Source organism: Simochromis diagramma, unplaced genomic scaffold (assembly GCF_900408965.1).
Source record: "Simochromis diagramma unplaced genomic scaffold, fSimDia1.1 OVJJ01000585.1, whole genome shotgun sequence".
NCBI lineage: Eukaryota > Metazoa > Chordata > Actinopteri > Cichliformes > Cichlidae > Simochromis > Simochromis diagramma.
Window position 1 is genome coordinate 1,935,414 of NW_024387398.1, and position 27,106 is coordinate 1,962,519.

General features: G+C 42.6%; 2 protein-coding genes and 1 non-coding gene across 7 annotated transcripts; 2 read left to right on the forward strand and 1 right to left on the reverse strand.

Annotated features, from left to right (window-relative positions):
* The first annotated feature begins 11,056 nt into the window (after positions 1-11,056).
* On the forward strand, positions 11,057-11,128 carry trnam-cau. The gene has a single exon. It is a non-coding gene; the product is annotated as a tRNA-Met (tRNA).
* A 22-nt stretch (positions 11,129-11,150) lies between these two features.
* Positions 11,151-15,498, forward strand: rab33ba (RAB33B, member RAS oncogene family a). Its single transcript, XM_040010263.1, has 2 exons — positions 11,151-11,798; positions 14,469-15,498. Exons 1-2 carry the CDS (start codon positions 11,571-11,573, stop codon positions 14,961-14,963), a joined length of 723 nt encoding a protein of 240 aa, XP_039866197.1. The 5' UTR covers positions 11,151-11,570; the 3' UTR covers positions 14,964-15,498.
* A 313-nt stretch (positions 15,499-15,811) lies between these two features.
* On the reverse strand, positions 15,812-26,769 carry zgc:113425 (uncharacterized protein LOC541425 homolog). 5 transcript variants are annotated; one of them, XM_040010268.1, is made up of 6 exons: positions 25,734-26,767; positions 25,417-25,476; positions 24,412-24,543; positions 21,491-21,637; positions 19,907-19,961; positions 15,812-19,291 (listed from the first exon to the last, which is right to left on the reverse strand). In XM_040010268.1, the coding sequence occupies exons 1-6, from the start codon at positions 25,896-25,898 to the stop codon at positions 19,185-19,187; spliced, it is 666 nt and encodes a 221-aa protein (XP_039866202.1). In that variant the 5' UTR covers positions 25,899-26,767; the 3' UTR covers positions 15,812-19,184. The 5 variants fall into 5 exon arrangements, with proteins under 5 accessions (XP_039866202.1, XP_039866201.1, XP_039866203.1 ...); XM_040010267.1 differs by having other exon boundaries at positions 15,812-19,294; positions 25,734-26,761; XM_040010271.1 differs by having other exon boundaries at positions 19,184-19,291; positions 19,857-19,961; positions 25,734-26,769.
* Positions 26,770-27,106: the final 337 nt, after the last annotated feature.

A 27,106-nucleotide genomic window follows, 5' to 3' on the forward strand; every position in this document is an offset into this window, starting at 1 on the left:
ACAGCCAAAACCGACTGCTAAGGCTTTGGAGAATCAGATTGAAAGACTTCAAACAGAACGGCACACTAAGATTAATAAAATTAAAAAGGTCATAAAGATTATTAAAGAATTAAAGCAATCTGAAGATAATGTTTCCACTGTTCAGACTCAGTTAGAGAATTTGTCTGTTGCTTAATGAGGCAACTCATCTGCATGAAACCTTGCTTCCTTTGCTTCCTCAAGAAGAGCAAGAGAAACAAACTGCTTGGTTTATAAGTGTGCGAGCACATAATACTGAGTTTATGGAAGAGATAAAGAAATGGCTTCATGATGCAAAGGGAAACCCTCAGAGCAAAAACCAGGTGTCTGAGCTTGATTTGCCACATATAAATCCAACTGGTGTTGATTCCTCTGATGTATTACCTGCTGGAAATGGTTCTGGTGCTTCTAGGCACACCGGGAATGTTGGTAAAGGTGCTGTGATAGATGATGTTAATCCAAGTGATAGCATCTCTAATGTTGGAAACAAAAGTTGTAGGAAAAGTAAATCATCACTCAGTGGCTCAATGGTTTCATCAGCCTTGTCAGCACGCATAATGGCAGAGGCTGACATGGCTGCCCTTCTTGTTCGACAGAGATTGTTGAAAGAAAAGCATGCTTTGGAAGAACAAGAAATACAGCTTAAGAAAAGGAAGGAGCTGCTTGACTTAGAAACTGAAATAGCAGCCTCAGCAGCAAAGGTGAATGTTTTAAAAGCTTCTGAAATGTCCCGAGTCTCAAGTGCTGTTAATGTTAAATCAGATGGAATGAATTCGTATTTAGAACGAGAGCAGGGGCGTTTAGGCTTTTTAAATCCTAATGCTCCGACGTTCAAACCTGTGTTACCAGAGCAACCATATCAGGGTGTTGATGCAAGTGATCATCAAGCGCAGGTATTGGATGTAAGGCCCAAGGTTAAAAATACTTTTCAGCCCAAGGTTGTTTCGTTGGAAAAGTCAGAGACGAAGCCACAAGTATTTCCAGGTGCAGTTTCAACTACTCAGATGATGTCGCAGTCTCACGCACAATCAAAACCTCTTACACATACAGTGCAAGGTGGTGAGGGTCATGATCATCTAGTCACAGTTTTGAAGAAACAAAATGAAATTACAACTTTATTGGCTGGGCAGCAGTCTCTGTTTTTGCTACCAAGGCGTGACATTCAGTTATTTGATGGTGATCCTTTGCAATATCAAACATTTATGAGAGCTTTTGAGCACATGGTGGAGAGTCAAACTCACAGTGCTAAGGATTGTTTATATTTTCTGGAGCAATATACTAGAGGCCATCCAAGAGAAATGGTCAGAAGCTGTCAGTATATGCCTGCTGAGTATGGATATGCTAAAGATAAATCTTTGCTCCAAGAGAACTTTGGCAATTCGCTGAAAATTGCTGCTGCCTACATTGAAAGGGTCAGTAAATGGCCACCTATAAAATCTGATGATGTGAAGGCTTTGCAGGAATATGGGTTTTTATTAAGGCAATGTTGTAATGCAATGGGAGACGTTGAGTCCTTGCATGAGTTGGATGTCTCTGCTAATATGCAAGCAGTTATAAAAAAGTTGCCTTACAAGCTCAGGGATAAGTGGAGAAATGTTGCCTGCGATTTGCAGGAGAGATTTCAACGTAAAGTGTCTTTTTGCGATGTTGTTGAGTTTGTTGAAAGGCAAGTTAAGATTGCAAGTGATCCATTGTTTGGAGATATACAGGATCCTCCGACAGCCACCAGAAAAGATGCGAGGAATAGTAAGTCTCAGTTTTACCCTAAGGCTAAGCGGAGTAGTTTTGCTACTACGGTGGCCAAGGTGGAAGGGAAGATTGAGCCAGCATTGAGGCGAGAAAATGGTTCAGTTGTGACCAAGGCCTGCTTGTTTTGTGGAGCAGGGCATATGTTGGAGTTGTGTCCTTCATTTGAAAGAAAGTTACAGTGTGAAAGATTATCTTTTTTGAAAGAGAATGGCGTGTGTTATGGTTGTCTGCGCATTGGGCACAGAAGCAGAGACTGTGGGAAACGTCTCTTGTGTAAAGTTTGTAATCAGAAACACCCCACACTCTTACATATTCACTCCAAGCGGAGGGAAAGTGTCGCAGTGCAAACTATAGGAGGGAGAGAACCATCAGATGAAGGTCCTTCTTGTGCTGTGCAAAGCAGTGGTGTTACTGGGGCCGGTGAGCAAAATAGTGCTCTGTCCGTAATACCAGTTAGAGTGAAGTCTAAGAAAGGTACTCAGTCATTGGTAACCTATGCTTTTCTGGATCCTGGGAGTTCAGCTTCATTTTGTACGGAAGCGCTCATGAATAGACTGAATCTTTCAGGAAGGAAAACTGGCATTCTTTTGCGGACAATGGGTCAGGAGAAAATGGTCAGTAGCTACGTGGTTTCAGATTTGGAAGTAGCTGGTTTGGGTTTAGATCATTACTGTGACTTGCCTGACTTATTTACTCAGAAAAGCATGCCTGTTCATCAACGTAATATTCCCCGACAGGAAGATCTCGACAGATGGCCACATTTGCGCCATATTAACGTACTGGAGATAAATTCCGAGGTAGACCTGTTGATCGGGACCAATGTGCCCAAGGCTTTAGAGCCATGGGAGGTTGTTAGAAGTCAAGATGGAGGTCCCTATGCGGTAAAAACTATGCTGGGTTGGACAGTGAATGGTCCTCTCAGAGAGGATTGTAATACTGACATTTTTGATGTGAGTGTCAACAGGATTTCCATAGCAAGATTGGATGAACTGTGGGAACGTCAAATGAAGACTGACTTTCCAGAATGTATTCAAGATGAGCAGTTGGCTTTATCTAGAGAAGACCAGCAGTTTATGAAGTCAGTGATGGATTCTGCTAAGTTGGTTGATGGTCATTACACCATTGGTTTGCCTTTTAGATGCAATCAGGTAAACATGCCAAATAATAGGAAGGCTGTAGAACAGCGAGCTCTGAGCCTTAAACGAAAGTGTATTAGGAATGGTTCATTTCACGACGAATACACCAGTTTTATGACTGAAATCATTTCTAAAGGGTATGCAGAGAAGGTGCCTGTTGAAGAATTCGATCGCTGTGATGGAGGATTATGGTATATTCCACATCATGGGGTGTATCACCCACAGAAGAAGAAGTTGCGAGTTGTCTTTGATTGTGGTGCTTCGTTTCAGGGAGTGTCTCTGAATGGACAACTTCTGGAAGGCCCAGTTCTCACTAGCTTGCTAGTTGGGGTCATAACCAGATTCCGAAAGGAACATGTGGTGCTCATGGCAGATATTGAATCCATGTTTTATCAGGTCAGAGTACAAAGAAATGACTTAGATCTGTTAAGGTTTCTGTGGTGGCCAGACGGAGATCATAGTCAGGATCTGGTGGAATATAGAATGAAAGTACATCTCTTCGGAGCTACTTCATCCCCAAGTTGTGCGAATTTTGCCTTGAGGAAATGTGCAGAGGACAACAGAGATCATTTCAGACTAGAGGTTGTCAACAATGTTTTACATAGCTTCTATGTGGATGATTGCCTTATCTCTGTTGGTTCTGAAGAGGAGGCAGTGCGGCTCTATCAGGAACTTGTTGCTCTTTGTGCTAAAGGAGGCTTTAAGCTCACAAAGGGGGTTAGCAACAGAAGAGCAGTGCTTGCTGCCATACCTCAGCAAGAGCGATCCAAGGAGGTGAAGGATCTGGATTTGGATAGTGATGTGTTACCGGTAGAGAGAGTACTGGGTGTACAGTGGTTTATCCAATCAGATGCATTTAAGTTTAAGATCACACTGAAAACCAAACCTCCAACAAGGAGAGGGATATTGTCCCTTGTGAGCTCGATCTACGATCCATTAGGGTTTGGCACCTGTGGTGCTGCCTGCTAAGTTGATCCTTCAGAAACTGTGCAGAAGTCATTGGGGTTGGGATGATGTGTTGCCAGTTACTGTTGAACAAGAATGGACAGTTTGGCTAAATGATCTTTGCCTTCTTGCAGATTTTAAGGTCGACCGGTGCCTTAAACCTTCTGATTTTGGAGACGTTGCTTCTGCTCAGTTACATCACTTCGCAGATGCAAGCGAGGAGGGTTATGGCACAGTCACTTATCTGCTGTTGCGCAGCACCCAGAATCAAGTGCATTGTGCGTTTATAATGGGTAAAGCAAGAGTGGCTCCATTGAAACAAACTTCCATTCCTCGCATGGAATTGACAGCTGCCTTAGTTGCAAGTAGAATGGATAAGATGTGGAAAAAAGAGCTGCAAATGCATTTGCAGGAGTCAGTATTCTGGACTGATAGTACCTCGGTGTTAAGGTATATCAGCAATGAAACCTCAAGGTTTAAAGTGTTTGTAGCAAACCGGGTGACCGAGATACTTAAAGTGTCCAAACCTTCTCAGTGGAAATATGTTAATACATCATGTAATCCTGCTGATCGAGCCTCTAGGGGAGTTAAGGTGCAAACCTTTTTGAAGGATGATTCTTGGTTGTCAGGGCCAAAGTTTCTTGCTGAACCAGAAATTAATTGGCCAGTGAATCTTGATCTTGGAAAGATCTCCATAAATGATCGAGAGATTAAAACGACCATTTTAGTCAATGCTGTTGATGCAAATGAATGTCAGGATGGTGCGATGAAGTTCATTACTTATTTTTCTTCGTGGACTCGTCTAAAAAGGATGGTTGCATGGGTTCTTAGATTCAAAGATTTGTTGCAGGAACTTAGTAAAAAGAGGAAACAGCTGGAAGAGAGCTTTGCATCTAGCGTGACTCAAGAAAATCTTGAGGAAAAGCTTAAAAGAGAGTTGCAAACTGTCAAGGACCATGCTGCTAAAGGATTTCTTTCGGTAGAAGAGCTTAACAAGGCTGAGAATGCAGTTCTTTGCTTTTGTCAACGGAGGAGATATGCCGATGAGATCAGTAGATTGCAGAGGGGTGAAAGGGTGAAGAAGAGTAGTGAGCTCTATAGGCTTAATCCTAAGCTTGAGAATGGTGTGTTGAGAGTGGGAGGTAGGCTTAGTAGAGCAGCTATGCCTGAAGATGCAAGGCATCCCGCAATTATAGCCAGGGATTTGCATATTTCTGACCTAATACTTCAACATGTACATCAGAAAATAGGGCATGGTGGACGTAACCACATGCTGTCCGAATTGCGGCAAAGGTATTGGGTTCCAGGTGCAAGCATTGCCATAAGGAGGATTTTGGCTAAATGCATAGTGTGTCGCAGACTTCATGCAGCATCAGGATATCAGATGATGGCAGACCTTCCACAAGATCGCATCTCACCCGATGAACCTCCATTTTCTCGGGTTGGAGTGGATTGTTTCGGACCTTTTCAAGTTAAGCGTGGAAGGTGTGAAGTAAAGAGATATGGAATTATCTTTACATGCCTGGCTGTGAGAGCTGTGCATTTGGAGGTATTGTCATCTTTAAGCACAGATTCTTTTATTAATGCGCTTCGTCGATTTATATCAAGGCGAGGTCAGGTATTGGAGATACGATCGGATAATGGTACCAACTTTGTGGGTGGTGAACGCGAGTTGAGAGAGGCAGTGGAAGGATGGAATCAGGCACAGATTCAGGAGATGCTGCTGCAAAAGGGCATAAAGTGGATTTTTAATCCTCCTGCTGGTTCCCATCATGGCGGTGTTTGGGAACGTCTCATAAGGTCTGTCAGGAAGGTGTTAAATTCCATTTTGAAAGTGCAGAATTTGGACGAAGAAGGCCTTTGTACAGTTCTTTGTGAGGCAGAGGCTATTATGAACAGTAGACCAATAACTAAAGCCTCTACTGATCCTAATGATTTGGAGGCCTTGACTCCTAACCATCTGTTGTTGCTTAAGACCAAGCCATTGATACCACCAGGAGTGTTTCAGAAGGGGGACGTGTATGGACGACGTCGATGGAGGCAAGTACAGTACATGTCTGACCTGTTCTGGAAGCGCTGGGTCAAGGAGTACCTGCCCCAGCTTCAAGAGCGTCAGAAGTGGCAGAGAATCGGACGGAACTTCATTCCTGGGGATGTGGTTATCGTTGTCGATGATTCTGCGCCTCGTAACTCTTGGGTGACTGGAAGGATTGTGGAAGCAATTTCTGACAGTAAAGGACTTGTACGTCAGGTTCGTGTTAAAACAAAGACTGGTTGTTTGGACAGGCCGATCACTAAAGTGTGTCTTCCACAGGAAGCAGAAGAGTCATGAAGATTGACTTTTACCAAATGTTTATTTGTATTAATGTGTATTTCATTATTTTGAATTAAAATTGTATCTTTGAATGTTTGATAAAGGATAGATCATGTTTATCAATATGTCTCCTACATGGTAAGTATGATGTAATTATTGCTCTAAAATAATTAGGGGCCGGTATGTAGGAGCCATATGAGTTGTTCCTTCTGACTAAGTGGGTTGGTTTAAATGGATTCACTGTATTGGTGCACGGGTGTGGGGCATGTCTCATGGGTGTGGTAGATGATAAATGTGGTTGCACTCACCTGTTCACAGCACCTGATGTTGATGAGCAGAAAGGTAGGGTGAGCAAGAGGCAAAACTTTCTGTTGACCGCAGCTTGAGCGCAGCTTGAGCGCAGCTTGAATGATTTGATGCATTTTAACTGTAACTTGATGGTTTTGTATATTTGTGCACTAATTGATACCATAGACCAAGTTGTAATTTGATTTAGTAGTTAGTGCAGTTATTATTGAGTTGCAGTTATTTGTTTGTGCAGTCTGTGCATTTGTTAATCCCATGTCCTCGATTTGTATAGTGGACAGTTGCATGTGGAATAAAAGGAGCAAATGATACAGAAGTGTATTTTATGCGTTTATTGTTGCGCGTCATCTGTGTCCTCATGTTTAGCCTGCCGCGGCCATTGGTTGGTTGAGCCGCAACAACCTGTAATATACACCTGTAAATGTATTCTGTTGGTTTATTCTTATTTCAAACGACGTTTCTTACCTTTGATCAATGAATGAGGAGCGTTGGGATGTGTTGCGAGAGGTGAGTTACTTGTTTTCTCTCCCGAAACGTAAAAGAGGAGATTTTTTCAAAGTGCCGCCGCATCTCAAACTCGCAACAGCGCCGGAAGACCGTAGTGGCCAAAAATATATTACACCAGTAGTGCTCTAGCGCTACCATAGAGAATGAATGGGAAACAATTTTATGGAGTGCCAGGACTGCCATAATGCATTAATTAAATACACCATTAAATAATTAATTAAATGTGGCAATAATTAATTAAAATTGGAATTAATTAATTAAATAAATAGTTATGACACATGTAATTAATTAATTATTGACACATTTAATTAATTATTTATGTATTTCACATTTTAATTAATTATTGACACATTTAATTAATTAATTATTGACACATTTAATTAATTATTTATGTATTTCACATTTTAATTAATTATTGACACATTTAATTAATTATTGACACATTTAATTAATTATTTAATGATATATTTATTTATTTCATTTTGGCAGTCATGGCGCCTGGCTCTCATCATGAAATAATTTTATCTGTCAGCCTCACCCATCAAACTCAGGGGGCGGGGTTAACGCTGATCGAGTCAAAACCATTGCTTTGGCCTGGTGGCCATTGTTTCTAGCACACAACAACCGGCATGTGGAAGCTAACAGAACTGAACTTTGAAAAACCCTGTTTGTGTGTCACCAAATACCGTTTTAATATTTTTTTAGCCGAGAATGTAGTGGTTTAATCTTCATGTGTCTGGTCGGTTTGTCAAGATACAGCCTCTTTGCAAAAGTGCTTCGATGATTTCGGAGATGTCTGCCCAGTCTGACGGCAAAGCGTGGGATAGACCCGCTCGCCTCGCAAGCAATCCCACCGACAAAGCGCAGGCCCCGGTACACAGCTGTAGTAACCCCCGCTGACTTCTTTTACTGAGGTTATATTTATCGGTGTTTTATTTCCTGATGTTCTTATGTGTCCTACGTGTTTCAGTCGCCAATTCTGAATTATAACTAACATTAAAAACATGTTTAAGGAGGAGAGAGAGCAAATAAATCTGTTTAACATCTGATCTTTGGGTTTTTGTTCAGTAATCAGCGTGACCTGTGTATAGACGCATAAAAGAGATAACGTTGGTGTTTCTGTCATGTAGTAACTGCTGGCTTTAACTGTACAAAGGTTGTTCGACACTATGAAACACATACAGACTTCATGATGTTCGGCTAATATTTTTATAGTGAATATTAATCATGAGGGTAAACGGCCCTGTACACCACGGAGCGAGGTCAGCATATCCACGATATCCTCAGCTCCATGAGTTAACACAAAGTTTCCCAGCTGACTATCTAACTGCCAACTATTCCAGAGACGTGAAAATATACAGCATAAAGAAAAGTGTAAGAGACTCAGCAGCAGATTAGAATAACAGTTATACATTTAATAAATCACCAAATGAATCCAAGAAACGAGCCAACCTGTTCCGACAATTTGAGTTTGTATTCCCTCAGCTGCAGACTCGCTGCTGTTTAAATGTTTGAAAAGGAAGATTAGATATAAAAAACGTCAAACATAGACTCAGTCTGCCTTCACATTTGATATGAGGCCAGCACGTATAGTGGCTGTGTCCTGTTTTAAGATCATACATGTAAAATTGTTGTCTGACCTCCGTCGATCCAGCCGCTTAGAGTCCGTGGTTACCATGGTTACTGCATAAGCAGCTATAATGTTAACAGCTGGCACTGAGGAAACCTACACCAGCATGGGTGTTTATGTTTTTCATTGCAAAAGAACTGTCTGAATGGTTAACTGAAGTTAACTTGGATAAATTATAGTTAAGGAGTTTCACAGATAACGCCTACGTGAGCTGTGCGACTTTTCACCTGAAATCAGCAGGCTATTACTGAAATACACGTGCTATATCATAAACTATGATATAAATAGGGAGGTCCTATTAACATGTTTAGTTTTAAAGGACACCTTCCTGCCTTTAGTCTCCTTCATGAGCAGTATTAGTTTTCTTCTAACATCCAGAAGTCTGCACCATGTGTTTCATAGTTTGTAACAAGCCTTTGACAGGTAAAGATAACATGACCGAAAAAGCAAAAAAAAAAAAAAAAAAAAAAAAAAAGAGAGAGAGAGTGTTGACATAAGAAGAGAAAATGCTCTCAATTATGGAGACAGGCAAATGGTTCATTTATGTTTGATGTGTGTTTATTCCTCCCTAAATATCGTCGGTGAAGTTTGCCATGCACGTCAGATTTTCCTGCGCATTTTTATACCTCTGCCAACAGAGAGAAAAAAAAATCACATTCTAACAGACAGCTGGTGCTTAGAATACAGTTGAATAACTATTAAAAAACAGATGATATTTAGATGATAGTTCAGTCTAACACATGTGCCAGTGAACCATTAAACGTCTGTGAAACTATGCAGTTATGAAACGTAACTTTAACCTCAGCCAAACCGATTTGCTCAGTTGTAAATAAAACAGCGAAGTAAACGTGACCCGACAGACAGAACCTGAGTGAATGAAGTCCAGCGTTTAACCACTGAGAGCTAAAACTCAGCTGAGGTTTCAAAGCTGTGTGCCGGTGATTGGACATCAGCCGCTGATGAAGCTGCTTCGCCTATAAAGTGCTCTGTAAGGAAACAAGCTCCAGCAGCTCTGCGCTCGGGGAAAACACTATATTTACTTATCTTGTGCAGAAAAATACGCTGACATTGCTTTATATCGAGCACCGGTGCCCAGTTAAACTGTGACTATCACCAGGTAACGTAGGCGTGTTTCTTGAATTAGCAGCAGGTGTTAAACAGCTGACAGATGAGGAGGAGGATGCATGCAGGTAAACTGAGGGTCTGTTGAGCTGATCGCTGGTTTCGTGAGGAAAATGTCAGCTCGTTCTTTATGTTACAGAAGCACAGAGACACAAGACCAGGCGGAAAGAGACGATCGTTCGGTGAAAATGAGAATCTGCGAATGCAACATGTGGAACACGGAGAGTGGAATATGTAAACAAACCGGTTAACGTAACCCCCTGGGTGCACTCTGCATGCTAATTGTTAGCAGAGCTAGTGAAATCTCTGAAAACATCTGAGCACTTTTGCAAACATGTTCTATGTTGACAACCTGACCAGACATACGTCGCGACATTCGCGGCTAAAACACTGTTAAAAGTGTAGCTGGTGACAGAAAAACGGGGTATTTTAAAACTACACCACCACCATTGCTGCCTGTGATTTGATCTGCATTCTGGGATACCTGGCTGCCCCAAGTCTACACAAGCAATCGATTATCTAGGATCGACCTGTTTTGACTTACTTTGCACGGCAACCAATCAAATGTTAGAGAAGCTGCATGGGCAGCGTTAACCCCGCCCCCTGAGTTTGATGGGTGAGGCTGACAGATAAAATTATTTCATGATGAGAGCCAGGCGCCATGACTGCCAAAATGAAATAAATAAATATATCATTAAATAATTAATTAAATGTGTCAATAATTATTTAAATGTGTCAATAATTAATTAAAATGTGAAATACATAATTAATTAATTAAATGTGTCAATAATTAATTAATTAAATGTGTCAATAATTAATTAAAATGTGAAATACATAAATAATTAATTAAATGTGTCAATAATTAATTAATTACATGTGTCATAACTATTTATTTAATTAATTAATTCCAATTTTAATTAATTATTGCCACATTTAATTAATTATTTAATGGTGTATTTAATTAATGCATTATGGCAGTCCTGGCACTCCATACAATTTAGGGCCGTTTAGCTAAACAAACCCAAGCATCGCGCGGGGGCATTTAGATTAATGTCCACAATGCCCCGAACCGCGCTTTCAGTCTGCCAAAAGCATATCCAATGTGCATTCGAGCTCGAATGGTCATTAAATAAAATGATCAGCCACACTGATCATTTTATTAAAAATGAAAGAATTTAGACAGTTTTTAACTCTCAGTGATGCCGCAGTGTGTGTTTGACTTTCGGACCTGAAGCGGAGTCTGAACTCGGAAATTAAACCTAGTCCTTTTTTTATGCTTTTTTTTTTTTAAAAAACGAATACACGTAACAGTCAACTGTCTTCAGCTGCAGCAGAGTGGCGCAGCGGAAGCGTGCTGGGCCCATAACCCAGAGGTCGATGGATCGAAACCATCCTCTGCTATCTGTTTTGGTACCTTCAAGATTTCTGACGTAATTCAGTGATCCCAATCTTTATGCATTTCCCACACAGCTCATGGGTGACCGGTTAAATTCAGTGTCCTTTTTTAGTGATTAGAGGTTTCTTATATGAAGTTCATTTTTACATTATTTCTCACTGGACATGAACCTCACGTAAAATACAATCTCGCGAGACGCCACGTTGTTTGGACTACGTTGAACGTGTCTTCCTAGGTAGGCTGCGGATAGGAGTGTTTACAGGGATGCGCTCGTTTAGAGACAAAGATCAGTGTATACATTGACATTTTCTAAAGATGGCTCACGCAGCAGCTGCTCTTCTCGTCCTGTAACCGCCTGAGTTCAGACCGAGCAGTAGCTGCAGTGGAGCCTGATAACTGACAGCTAGTGGACACTGAGCCCAGAGTCGTCCAGCTCTTCGTTGTGATATGGCGGAGAGCGGGTCGTCAGCTGAATTCTCCAGCTCCCTGACGAGCTCCAGTCTTCCACCGCCGAGGACCCGCATCTTCAAAATCATCGTCATCGGGGACTCCGGGGTCGGGAAGACCTGTCTCACTTACCGCTTTTGTGCCGGCAAGTTCCCCGAGAAGACCGAGGCCACGATCGGGGTGGACTTCAGGGAGAGACTGGTCGAGATTGACGGCGAAAATATCAAGGTGTGTACTGCAGAGGAGCTTCATTGTTACACATCCAGTTCCTCGGGGTGTCTTGGCTGGACTGCAAGGTTCAAAGACAACACAAAACGGTTTATGCTATATGGTGATTGACAGCTAGTGGCAGGTCTTATCAGTGGGCCTCTGATCAGATCCACTGCAGCAGCTATGTACAAAATGCCTTCAGTAGTACTTGGGACATGTTTTACTTCGACCTCACTGGATACCAACCCTGATGTGCAGGTCATTAGGATCATTTAGATGGTCACTTTGAAACAGCACTATTTAATCCTTGTTACAAGTTCTCATCTGTAGGCAAGTGATTACAGACTGTATATAAACGATGGACGTAGTCATCGTGACATCAGCCATGGGCACTTAATCGATATTAAATGAAAACCAACATTCAGAAGATCTAATTGAAGTACTCTTGCCCATCTTTTCTTTCTAAATTCTGTCTCCTTTAAATCATGTAGTGTTTTCCAGTTGAAGTCGGAATTTTCAACTCGTCCACGAACTGGCCAAAAGTCCTGTGATGTCATTTGTTGTGAACACCACAACAATGGAGGATGTTGAGCAATGATATACCTGTTGCTTAGTCTATGGCTATTTGTCACACGTGGGGGCCACGTTGTTATTTATAAAGCCTCGTTGCCAGGTTTAAAAAATATATGTTACTATAAGGTAGACTTGTAGTCAAGACCGCCTAAACCAGGACCAATACCAAGACTTACTGAGAGGACAGACGCACGCTCCACTTGACTGTCGCGTCTCTCACCCTCTCTGTTTTTCACATAATGATATTATCCTATATCCTCGCATGTGATTGGCCACAATATGGAGGGATTGGAGCACTATGTCGATCTGAGACAGCAAGACTGAGACAAGACCAAGACCACGTAAAAGTTTTCTCGAGACCAAGACCAGTCTCGAGACATCCAACTCTACTACAAGGTCATTAAGATAAGATGGGGCCTGATTATTTAAGACCTTGTATGTGAGGAGCAGGATTTTGAATTCTGGATTTAACAGGAAGCCAAAACAGGAGAAATCTGCTCTCTCTTTCTAGTCCCTGTCAGGACTCTTGCTGCAGCATTTTGGATTAACTGAAGGCTTTTCAGGGAGTTTTTAGGACTTCCTGATAATAATGAATTACAGTCGTCCAGCCTGGAAGTAATAAATGCATGAGCTAGTTTTTCAGCGTCACTCTGAGACAGGATATTTCTGATTTTAGAGATGTTGGTGCACATATTACACACAATGAAGAAAGCAGTCCTACATATTTGTTTGAAGTTTGTTTGAAGGACATGTCCTGGTCAAAAATGACTCCAAGGTTCCTCACAGCGTTACTGGAGGCCAAGGTAATGCCATCCAGAGTAAGAATCTGCTTAGATACCATATTTCTAAGATTTTTAGGAGCAAGTACAATAACCTCACTTTGATCTGGTTTTAGAAGTGGTGCCACTGACTAGCCAATATTTGGTATGCAGTCTGTTGACGTCACATTTTCAGACCACCTGGCTGGCATGGAACCCCAACCGAGAAGGTACTAAAAAGGTATCTTGTACCAGGTAGTACCAGCTAATGGAAAACCCTAATAACAGAGTCGAGTCGAGCCGACCGGAGTAGGTACTAGTGGAAAATGGCTATAGATAAGCATTACAGTCACTGACCAGGCAGGAAGACAAGCGTATAAAAGAATGTTAATCGAGTTGAGTAAAATGTTCTGTCAATTGTGATTCTAATTTATTTTACTGCACTCTACTGCCTCAACAGTTTGGTCCACACCATGTTGATTTTGTCTGTACAGTTGTGAGCCTGTAAAGAAGGAAAGGTTGCTGTTGCTAGCTTTGCTAACATTAGCCACTCTTTACAAACGAATCTGTTTTCAGTAATATTTACAAAGTGCCACACATTCCTACAACATTTAAAACATGACTTGATTATCAAAGATTTTAATGGCTCCTAAATCCACTCAAATGTATGTTTGTGTGGCCAATGTTTAACCTCGCCTATTCCACTGCGCTCACTTTAGAACAATGTACCACTTAATCTGACCTTTTTTTTGGGGGGGGGGGTCTTTATAAGAGAAAGAACTTTGAACATATTTAGACCAGGTATTTCAGTTAGTGAGCTAGCTGCATCAATGATCTGCACAGATATTTGGATTTCTGTGTTGCATAAATGTGATCGTAAAGGGCTTCATTTGCTGTGGCTGCACAATTGCAGGCACTGCACTACAGGAGTGCCAGCGACACATACGTCATCATAGGAAGTAATACAATAAGAACAGCTGCTGTGGTATCTCCAGTTGGCAGTTAATTCAGTTAACTGGCATTAACAATGACAGCCACATTTCAAGACTAACTGACTCTTCCCTAATTTCTAATACTGATGCACAGATCATGAGACCTGCAACAATGTAGAAACAGTGTGTCAGTGTTGTGTTTGTAATGGTTTTTGGCTGACAGTAGAACTTAGTGACACAATAATATGGATAAAAACACAGTTCTAGTTTGGACTGTTCTAACTAAAACCACTTGGAGCAGTCAGTAAGATTAGAAAAACGGTATAATAATAATAATCTTATTATAATAATGAATGTAATTTGTGAGTAAATGACATCACTGCTTGTCTTCTGGCAGGATTTCACTTCTGTATTGTCTCGTACAGATCCAGCTGTGGGACACTGCAGGCCAGGAGCGTTTCAGGAAGTCCATGGTGCAGCACTACTACCGCAACGTGCACGCTGTTGTCTTTGTCTATGACATCACCAACGCTGCCAGCTTCCACAGCCTCCCTGCTTGGATCGAAGAGTGCAAGCAGCACGCACTGGGCACAGAGGTACCCAGGATCTTAGTCGGAAACAAGTGTGACCTCCAAGACTCCGTGCAAGTAAACACGGACTTGGCTCAACAGTTCGCAGACGCCCACTCCATGCCGCTGTTTGAGACATCTGCAAAGAATCCCAACAGCCAAGGAGACAGAAACTATGGAAATAGTGACCATGTCGAGGCTATTTTCATGACAGTCGCCCATAAGCTGAAGTCTCAGAAGCCCCTGGTGCTCAGCCAGCCCCCTGAGGCATCAGGGGGAACCATCAACCTAAACAGGGGGCGGGATGATGGGGGGGACGGGACCAGGAGCTGGGGCTGCACCAGCTGCTGAGATAGGCTAACGGAGAGGATAGAAGGAGACGAGCTCGGCCCAAGGTGGCTGATGGCTGATGAGGTTGGAGGCAGACGGGGCAGAGCGAAGAACGGATGTCAAAAAAGAGAAAATTGTTCTTAAAAAATGGCTTCACAATCAGAACAACAGATGAATGTTTCCAGTAGAGGATATATTAATTCACTGCTTGTGCTTAACTGACTTATAACCATTTGAGGCAGTATGTGACTGTCTAGGATTGGCAGGGTTCACGGAAATGAACTGTGCCAATGAATGATTGGAAAACTGGGGCCAAAAATCTGATATTAAATCAGTAATTATTCGTTTAACTCCTTCAGTAGAGGCAGATATGTAGGGTCAAAATAACAGAGCACTTTACAAAGTAATGCACTACATGCCGTTTAATTAGACTGTATGTTAGAAGAGCGGTGTCACTGTGGTATTATAATGTTTGTAGACTGCATTATCTTAAAGGTGTTGGTCATGTTATCTCTGCCCCCCTCGTGGGTGTAACACTCCACAGGTGGCTGGTTTTATAATAATAATGGATTGGATTTATATAGCGCTTTTCAAGGCACCCAAAGCGCTTTACAATGCCACTATTCATTCACTCTCACATTCACACACTGGTGGAGGCAAGCTACGGTTGTAGCCACAGCTGCCCTGGGGCAGACTGACAGAAGCGAGGCTGCCATATCGCGCCATCGGCCCCTCTGGCCAACACCAGTAGGCAAGTAGGGTAAAGTGTCTTGCCCAAGGACACAACGACCAGGACAGAGAGCCCAGGGATCGAACCGGCGACCTTCCGGTTACAGATGCGATTCCCAACCCCCTGAGCCACGGTCTCATCAAAGGCTCCATGTGAAGTTTGCATCTAAATAGTATTTTCACTCTTTGTTTATGTTGAGTGTGAATATGCAGATGCAGTATTCTGAATATTTCACATGGGATCTGGTCTTCCCAGTCCACGGTCTATGTTTCTATTCTGGGACACCATCAGACTAACTTTTCTCAAGTAACACTACATTTAATTCTTTATTCCTGGGACTTTGAATTTCCAGTGTATCCCCTCTGTTCATACACTTTCTTCTGATTGGTCGCCCTCCAGAAGCTGAGGGTGTTTTTGCTGAACTGCTTGCTTTCTTAGCTTGTTATCACCATTAATGCTAAAGTTAATTATAAGAAGCAGAAACAGGCGCGTGCTAGCAGAGTGTGCAGACCGTTAAAAACAGCGGCTACAACTATGAGTTGAAAACTTCACAGGGTGCCTTTAAATCCTGTTGCTTTTACTCCAGTGATTAAAAAATTGTCCACTTATATTAATATTCTGTGTGTAACTTAGTCATAACGAGTTCACTGAAATACTAAATTGGAATGAAATGCATGGAGGGAACAATATCCACATTATTGACTTTTTATAGAAAAAGTGGAGTTTTTTCCACTCTGTTTTGGGCTGATTCATTGAGTTATGGACAACCTTTCTTTTTCCTCCTACTATATGAACTTTATTATTATGCCGAAGTGAAGTTTGTTTAATATTAAGAGTAGATGGAAAGTAAAGAAGTATGATTACTTCAATGACAGTTTTACAGAGTGGATTCGTAAAGTTAAAGGCAAACTTTAGCTATTTGTCAATTATTAGGACAACCTCAAACCACAGCAGGGTCTGGGAGCATGTACAACAATCATGTGTCCATTATGACCAACTCATCACATCTTTTCCAGCCAAACAAAAAGATTCAACATCAAGTTCATGCCGTGATGTCTGCTACTGGCATCGCACCTAGTGAACCACTCCCGTCTGTGTCAGCTCACTTTTATTTTTACAGCTGAAGCTGCTTCAGAGAAAACGATATTAATCCACTTCCCACTGTTCCTCCTAACAGTGGGGGAAACTGCTAAGGTGTTTTCAGTGCATGTACAGTCATTGCTAACCACAGCTACCAGTAGATATACTTGGTACTTAATGTCCTGATAAATGTCCCAGGGAAGCACAAAACCATCCACATAATTACGAGACAACTCAAATTTGTTTTTTGAGCAAAATCTTTGCTAATAAATTGTTTGTAAACGTAGCATTAGCATTAGCGGACAGTTAACAAATGGTATTATCTTTCGCACCTTTACTGAAACATTGTGCCAATAAAAGGTGAGGAAATGATCAAGTCTTTTTCATGTCAGGCCTTAATATAGCTCCTCATAATTGGAGCTAAAATATCCAGGAAATCATGGCTACCATCTAGCTGCTAATCTAGTTTGCTAATTTCCTCTGTTTTTGTTTCACTTCTGAACAGTGGGAGGAACTGGTAAGGTGTTTTCTATGTATGTATAGTCTGTGTGCAGCAGTTGTTGTTATTATTAGGCCTTCAAATGAACCTTTGTATACTGCAATAGAGTACCACAGGAAACAGTCTGAAAAGAGCTAGCACTGTTTCACTCTCTTTTCTCCAGGTTTTTGTTTTTGAATGGATTTGCTTCCTGAAACAAGATCTGTAGTTTTCCTATAACATAAAAACTGGGACTAAATACCCTGCTGATGAACACTGAGATTGTGGCATTGCAGAAGTTGCCAGGAATATAAAATGTAACAGGACCTATAGCTTAATAAATAAATTTAAATACATTTTTATTAAGATATCGATAAATCTTGAAAAACCTTTGGCTTTTTGAAACATTTTAGATTGATGCTAATGTTCTAAGATGCCCCACAAAAATATGGCGCTATTGCTTTTCCAATTCCTAATCTTGTCTGTAATTCAGGAGCAATGACATGTAAGGAATGTGCTCAGTCAGTCAAACGGGAACCTTTAAGGGAAATACTGGTTAAATACTGCTTTTTATGTGTAGGGTACAATTCTGCTGGCCAATCAGATGATTAAAACAAATAAGTTAAGTATGTATCAATGTGGTGGCGGTGACACCAGCCATCATCCACCCACGATGCATTCTTCAGATCCCCTCCCAGGTCATTAAGCCCTCACTCACACCTTTGTCTGTGTGACCATAACAACTCACAGGATGGTGGGGAGGGGGGGGACACCTGATGAAGGATTGACACCTTGGCTAGCGTGACCTAGAGATGTGAATCTGCTCTGGAACCACCTCCAAGAGGACAGTTAATCAAAGGGTTAAATACCCGGGACTCTCAAGTTTTAAATAGTGTTTTCTTTACAAAAAAGGGAAAATTAACTATCAGGCAAATTGTTATTGCAGACATTGCGCTGACCTTGGATTTCCCTACTTCATAGTGCGTCGCTCAGGTGTCTTAACATGTGGAGTAATGTCTACATCCGCTACTTAGATTACACATAAGCTTGTGATATAATACTAAGCATGTCTGGCAGCATTCTACAATAAATGCCATCATTCCGTCCACAAGCAGCGACGGCCCCTTTGCTGGTGTCCATAGAGTCATTTTGTGGCTTTGTGTCAGTTTGTGCATGTCTGACCACAGCTGGTACACTAGAGACACACAGTAAATGAAAACACCACTTTCTCTCAGGACTTGCTGTTCACAGCCCAAGCATCTGTGGAGCCTGTCAGTGATGTGACTGGAATGGGGGGGTGGGCACTGCGTGGGTTTTAATTGTTGTGGGCTCGGCTGCTTTTTTCCGTTCGCAAAGTGTCCTTTGTTTTCATTCCAAGTCCGCCTTCACACTGGGCTCTACTGTAACTTCCTGTGGTTTACTTTTGTTCTTTAAAGATGCAAGACAGGATTGCTGTATATCTTACTGTAAATGGGCCGAAAGAAATGAATTAAATCCATTAAACTGGTGGAGAAAAAGGGAGATTCTGTGGTTTTATGTGCAATAATGTTTCAGCTCTCCAACAGTTCAGTCCAATTTGTATTTAATGCATACATATTAAATATATTAAGTCAGAGCAAAAGTCATTCACACAGCGTAAAAAGAATTAAACATGAAAGTACTGACACGACGCACACACAGGTATTCAGGCTTTGGCAAGTTTAAATGAGTCTGACTGTGGAATTGTGAGGCCATTAACCAAAAGAAACTCCCACAGCGCAACAATTCGTGTCTCTCCAACAGATCTGTAAAAAGTCCCGTTTTTCAAGACTTGGCATCTTGAGCTTCACTTGAATTATGTAATTCCGCCTCTGCCTGTGCTCAGAAGTAAACCCATAGACTTTAGCTTTAAATATAATGAACCTGCAGTCAGAAGGAAGCAAGCAGGAGTATGAAGTCCCCAACAGGCATGGTGTCAGGTCAGTCTGCTGTATGGGGGCAGGTTGGAGGAACCCTCCTCTTCTTCTGGATCGTCTTTGTGAGTCGTTTGAGCTGGAGAGTTAAACAGCCTGTTGTCTCCTCCTGCTGGACACACATGAGAACTTCATTACAGGACTGCTGAGAGTTGGACAACAAAAAACAGAAACACGGGCGAGACTTAGGTCCCCTGAGTTTGTGGTGCATAAAGGCGCGACTAGTTAATGGGTGGGACGTTTATTAGAAGTCTCTGCATCATAATGGTGGCCCGCTCAGCCTATGTTGTTTGGCATCAGAAAAACGATGCTGTTGTTTTGCAGATTAGATTCAAGCCCCTCCCACAATGCTTCATGTGACAAGTACAAGAAAAAAGATTAATGAATATGTTTCAGAGGAAGAGTGCTCATGCTACTTCCTTTTACCACTAGAGACCAATCAGGCACACTGCTACACAAACCTGACAGAGCAGCACACTAATGTGGATGCCCCGTGACCTTTGAACCTGCTGCTTCATTGTACATGATTGTCTCATTCTCTGTCAGAGGCTTCATGGTGAGATTCCCTGACTAGTGTCTGAAATTTCTTTCTTTGTTATCATTGTTTGGTGATAAAACACCAACACACACTTAACCTAAATCCACCACATTAAAATTTTATATGCTGGGTTCACCTTGATTATTGAGAAAATTTCCTAACACAGGATCCACATTTAAAGCTTACTCTGCAAAGTGCACATCTCCGTGTCCCCGGGATCACACTGAGGAACCAGGCTCTCCTGAAAACACACACACGACACATAGTGAACAAAGTGAAGTGAAAACAGAACATCCAGGTGTGGCCTCGTGAGAACCCCACTGTGATTATGTCACACTGGTTAGTAAAGGTTTTTTTTTTTAAAGACGTCACCAGCTTGGTTTTATGAAACTGGACATGAGAATCAAGGGGTGGACCCAACTAAGAAATGAAGACACACTGGACTTATATGGCAGCAACCTGACAACCACAACGCCCACCCTTAATCATATCTGGCCTTAATTGCCTTGTTTACTCCAACTGGAACCATCATTTTGAAAATAATCATAAGACGCGTAAGATAAGATAGGCTTTATTAGTCCCACAGTTGGGAAATTCACAGCACTTTGTAATGAGACGTTAAACTAATCAGAGAGTGCTTGCTGATATCACACAATCAATAAACCAGCTCAAACAGCTGGGCCATTTTCCTGCAAACATTTAGGATCCGCTTCATTAGGTACGCCTGTCCAAAGCCCTTTTGATGTAAATGTATAGTGTGCTGCACTTCCTTGTTGATGCCAGAGATCAGAGCCAGACTATTTCAATCTGATACTGATGCAACGTGAACTCAAATAAGCACCCGTTATGACCAAGGTGTGGCGAAGAGAATCTCAGAAAGCACAGCCTTGTTGAACTTTGAATCAAACAGGCTAAAGCAGAAGACGCCGTTGGGTGCTGCTCCTATGAGCCGATCAGGTCACAGTGACTCACCAAAATGTTATCAACTGCGCACGGCTCCATCCTGGCTTTCAGCTGCTCCTCAGGATGCTGGTGCCACTTGTAATGGTGGAGACACTTTTGGAGACGCGTTATAAATGAAGCTGACCATCTTCTGATGGCTGCACAGCGTCACAAAGCTCATCTCAAACAGCTCAGTAACACCGAGTTCGCTGCACTCAAATCACCTCCACAGTCACCACACCTCAATCCATTACAGGGATGTGGCAGAGTGGGAGATTTGCATCAGGGATGTGCAAATGGCAAATCTATAGCAACTGCTGCAACTGTCAGTATGGACCAAAATGTGCAGCATCTAGTCTGGAAACATGCGGAGCTATGCTGGCACTAGCAAGCTGTAACTAATATTTTAGGCTAATGTTAGCAGCTCCTTAGTGAATTTGGACAATCCTACGAAAACAACCATAGGTAGCTTCTTTTTTTGTTTAAATCTGTGTGGCAAACACATTTAGTCCTGACCCGTTTCTTTGTCCAAGTATGTTTGCAACATAAAAACATTCTGCACGTGTTATTAGTTCATGTTTTTCTTTAGTTAAAAACCAGAGTCGTCTTCCTCTGAAATACACTGTTACTCATATTTTAATGTGAGGGTTATCATGTTGCTTTAATCTTAGCGTTTTCAAATGAAATCATGACTTTCAGGGTTCTTGTTCTTGTTCCTTACAATTACAGCACATTAGAGTAAATTTGACCTTTATGTGTTTTTTGTTCATTCTAAATAAATAATTTGAGATGAAAACATGTTATGATTTTTTACTATGCTGTCCTTACCAGTCCAGTTCTGGCATCATAGCAGGCACACAAGGGGATGCTGCGACAGCCCATGTAGCCGATGACAGAGGAGAAAACCAGGCTGATGGCGCAGGTTAGCAGGATGGTGGCGTTGGCACCTTTCACCATCCGATGAAGCACAAACGTCTGTGCAGGGAGACGAACAATGTTACAGCCATGAAGTGTGTGTGTAATAAAGAAATGGGGGGAGATCAGAGTGAAATTATCTCTCTAAAACACCAGCACAGAAACAAAAAGCTGCACATTTATTTATCCCTCCATGTGTTGGACATTTTTGTTACACATTTCAGCAAACTACCCAAAAACAAAACAAAACTGGAAAGCCACAAGACATGTTTGTGTGTAATCAACTTCCATGAACTGTGGATAAGTCTGCATATATAGAGTCGTACAAAGGAGGGCATATAAAAAACATCAGGATGTGACAGACAGGCAGCACTGACGTCCCACATCCTTAGCAGCAACACCAGCTCACACATCCATGCTTCATCCTAGTGTCTGCACTACTGTGAAACAGCTGGCCAGAAGTGCAGCTGATGTGAGTCAAGATCATATCAGGAGAACGCATAGCAAGGTTTCCCTCTCCAATAGGACGCCTCTGACATTGTTGGAAGATGTGAGCTTAAAGGCATGCTAACATGAGCTGCTGGTAAATATGTAAATCATCAACCCACTCAGAGGAACAGAAAAACAACAACAACAACAACAACAACAAAAAACCCAAAACATGGAATTTGATTCGTTTGTTTGCTGAACAACATTAATGTGTCAGGACATTCAGAAAGGTTATGCTAGGTTCCTGCACAAGTACAGTGGGGCAAAAAAGTATTTAGTCAGCCACCGATTGTGCAAGTTCCCCCACTTAAAATGATGACAGAGGTCAGTAATTTGCACCAGAGGTACACTTCAACTGTGAGAGACAGAATGTGAAAAAAAAATCCATGAATCCACATGGTAGGATTTGTAAAGAATTTATTCGTAAATCAGGGTGGAAAATAAGTATTTGGTCACCTCAAACATGGAAAATCTCTGGCTCTCACAGACCTGTAACGTCTTCTGTAAGACGCTTTTCTGTCCCCCACTCGTTACCTGTATGAATGGCACCTGTTTGAACTCATCATCTGTATAAAAGACACCTGTCCACAGCCTCAAACAGTCAGACTCCAAACTCCGCCATGGCCAAGACCAAAGAGCTTTCGAAGGACACCAGGAAAAGTATTGTAGACCTGCACCAGACTGGGAAGAGTGAATCTACAATAGGCAAGCAGCTTGGTGTGAAAAAATCAACTTTGGGAGCAATCATCAGAAAATGGAAGACATACAAGACCACTGATAATCTCCCTCGATCTGGGGCTCCACGCAAGATCTCATCCCGTGGGGTCAAAATGATCATGAGAACGGTGAGCAAAGATCCCAGAACCACACGGGGGGACCTGGTGAATGACCTGCAGAGAGCTGGGACCAAAGTAACAAAGGTCACCATCAGTAACACACTACAACGGCAGGGAATCAAATCCCGCAGTGCCAGACGTGTTCCGCTGCTGAAGCCAGTGCATGTCCAGGCCCGTCTGAAGTTTGCCAGAGAGCACATGGATGATACAGCAGAGGATTGGGAGAATGTCATGTGGTCAGATGAAACCAAAGTAGAACTTTTTGCTATAAACTCAACTCGTCGTGTTTGGAGGAAGAAGAATACTGAGTTGCATCCCAAGAACACCATACCTACTGTGAAGCATGGGGGTGGAAACATCATCCTATGGGGCTGTTTTTCTGCCAAGGGGACAGGACGACTGATCCGTGTTAAGGACAGAATGAATGGGGCCATGTATCGTGAGATTTTGAGCCAAAACCTCCTTCCATCAGTGAGAACTTTGAAGATGAAACGAGGCTGGGTCTTCCAACATGACAATGATCCAAAACACACCGCCCGGGCAACAAAGGAGTGGCTCCGTAAGAAGCATTTGAAAGTCCTGGAGTGGCCTAGCCAGTCTCCAGACCTCAACCCCATAGAAAATCTGTGGCGGGAGTTGAAAGTCCGTGTTGCTCGGCGACAGCCCCAAAACATCACTGCTCTCGAGAAGATCTGCATGGAGGAATGGGCCAAAATACCAGCTACTGTGTGTGCAAACCTGGTAAAGACCTATAGTAAACGTTTGACCTCTGTTATTGCCAACAAAGGTTATGTTACAAAGTATTGAGTTGTATTTTTGTTATTGACCAAATACTTATTTTCCACCCTGATTTACGAATAAATTCTTTACAAATCCTACCATGTGGATTCATGGATTTTTTTTTTTCACATTCTGTCTCTCACAGTTGAAGTGTACCTCTGGTGCAAATTACTGACCTCTGTCATCATTTTAAGTGGGGGAACTTGCACAATCGGTGGCTGACTAAATACTTTTTTGCCCCACTGTAACTGTGCAGGAGATGCAGGTGACCAGTGTCACATCTAAAATAATTGGAGACCTCAGATAAGGAACATGATAAATGGACCTGTTCCTATAACACTTTCTACTCTGAGCACTCAAAGCAACTTGCCTCATTCACCCATTTACACAAGCACTTCTTATCTAACATTCACACACATTCACACTCCGATGGATGTACTGGAGAGCAACCTGGGGTCAGTATCTTCCCAAAGGATATTTGGCATGCAGACTGGAGCAGACAGGGATTGAACGTATTTTCCTGAATGTTTCAACCACTTTACCCCTGCAGATGATCTTGAGAAGTTAAAGTTCCTGAAACTCGTGGTGTAAAAGCACCTCAAGCTGGTCATTCACAACAGCAGGACCTGTTAGTTCTTGATGAAATGCAACCAGGTCTTATTTACTACAACTGACTTTGTCAAGAAATGAGTCACTGATTAAAACAGTGATTGTGTGTGTGCTGGTTACCACTTCAGGACTGTTGTGGTGATGGAAGACCTCTTTATCCTCCTGCCCATAGGTGAGGGTCAGACAGGAGTAACTTGATATGATGATTGCAGTCAAAACAGACAGGCCTGAGGCCACCACCATCACACTCACCTGAGGACAGACACACAAGTTCAGCCAAAGAAAGAGGACTCTGTGCTTATGTGTGTACGACTACCTTTTAATGAAGCCAAGTTTGAGTTTCAAACCATTGGAGAAAGGACATTTTTAGAAAGTGAATACAGTCTGGCTGGTTCTTACAGCGCTCCAAAGAGCTGTATGAGTTTTGTATTGGTTTAGAATTAGGTGTAGGGCGGGGTATCGGTTTGTTAGAGTTCGGTTAGAGAACATTTTGTCTGAAGAGGAAAATAAATTAAGTACATCATAAACTTTCTTCTTCCACACTGGACCATCTGCATCTACCTCGCCTGGTCCCTTGCATCCTTGACCATCATAATCCAAATAATTTATTTTTAGTCCAAAGCCCTGTTGATGGACTGAACAGGAACCTGCTGGTGGCAGATTTAATATGTAAACATTAGCAGGTTGGCAGGTGAGGAAAGGCCCAAATCCAAGTTTTAACCAGAGGTCCTTAAACGGTTCTTTATTGTGACAGGGCTGCTGAAGTAACACCCATCACACACTTGTATCTGTGTGAAGTTTCACTGGCTGTAGTGCTCTTATTCAGAGTGCAGTGTGGGGGACAAACATAACAATGGTGGCCAGGCATCAAATAACAGATGAGTTCAGCAAAGGTGCATGGTTGGCCTTTAATGTGAATGTGAGAGATGCACCAACACCTTAACTAAAGTACAACTCTGAATTTACTCCTCCTACTTTGCGGAATCTTTTTATTTTTATTTTCTTGTTAGTTGTGTTACTTGTTATTTTTGTTTGCTTGTTTTCCAGAGAAACGGACACGGTCATTCATTCTAAAAGTCCTGCTGATGTTATCAGTCAAGAATAAATGGCAACCATCACACTGACCAGTACTGGGTTCTTCCTCTGGGAGGCAAACAGCGCCAGCACACCTGGAGAGGCCATGATCTAAAGAAAGTGACACAGTTTAAAATGCAGGGAGAAAGTCTTTAACACAGTTCACGCGGAAATCCTCCGTGTATTTCTCACGGAGAGAACGCTAGACTCGTTGCCTAAAGCTTTGGTCAAAACAGTGCTTAGAAGAAAAGTGATGACAAAACAAGGATCCTAGCGGGAGATCTAAGTGACGAAACCCGTTCAGTTTTATACCCGAACAGGCAGGTGTCCTGCGGGTTTGTGTTATACTGAATGCCCGTTAATCTCACCAGTCCTCCCCACAGCGGCGTCCTGGTGGTACTCAGCGGAGTGTCCTTGCGAAAAACAGCGTCCATGAGCCCGCAGACCACACAGAGACCAGCACAAGCCACCTGGAGGATACCGAGGCCGAGCACGCCCTTCTGGTTAAAAATAAAGTACCTGTATCGGTCCATGTCCGGGTGCTAACCCGACGCAAAGCACCCTGAAGTCCTTCGTGTGCCAACTCTGGTCAGAAGAAAAGTGGAGCTGCTCGACGGTGGAAACCTGAAGTTACTTTGATGCTCGCAGCGGCTTTCAGAAACATGAGTCCCGCTACCGACACCTGTGTCGTTGTTGTTCTCGTCCGACGGCCCTTTTATCGGGTAAAGTGAATCTTCCGGGCACTCGACGGATCTCGATGTTGGTTCAGCAGGTAGGAAGTTTATCCATTAACCTGTGCCCGGCGGCAGGTGGAGAGCAGGAAGGGATTTCCGAGTCCAGAGTCTGGACCGTGGGCAGCCAAGCCCCACCCTCACTGCAGGTTTAACACTCACACTGTGGAAGCTCCTGACCTTAAATCCAGCCCGGTCCTTTCGGCGTGGAGTGTCCGTGCTCTCCACAGTCCAAAGACTTTCAGCCCTGCGACCGGCCCGGTCTCCTAAGCTGCACAACGATGGGCAAAACCAGGAACGAAAATGGATGGACTCTGAAAACAGCGATCCTCTCAACTGTGTGGATTTTTGAGCCACGATAATCAATTAAATCGATAAGACACGTTGCATAGAAGAAGCTAGGCTTTCCCCTGAAATAAAACTTGCTTTGGAGCCCCCGGACTTTCCCGATTTAGACAACATTTTGATCCATCTCTGTCAGGTTAATGGTTATTGCACAAGTAGCTTTGTGGAGAAGTTTACAGAACATTGTTTTTGCTGCAGTAAGAAGCTATTCTTGTACAGCGTGAGTTTACAGGTTATCGTTAAGATCTTGATCATGGTAATGGTAAATGGCCTGTATTTATATAGCGCTTTTACTAGTCCCTAAGGACCCCAAAGCGCTTTACATATCCAGTCATCCACCCATTCACACACTGGTGATGGCAAGCTACATTGTAGCCACAGCCACCCTGGGGCGCACTGACAGAGGCGAGGCTGCCGGACACTGGCGCCACTGGCCCCTCTGACCACCACCAGTAGGCAACAGGTGAAGTGTCTTGTCCAAGGACACAACGACCGAGACTGTCCAAGCTGGGGCTCGAACTGGCAACCTTCCGATTACAAGGCGAACTCCTAACTCTTGAGCCACGATCGCCCCACGATCATGATTTTCTTTGTGATATCTACACCTAATCCACACGAACCAAACCTTTAGGATCCAAACAGTCTTTCTATTCTTGCACCTGTAT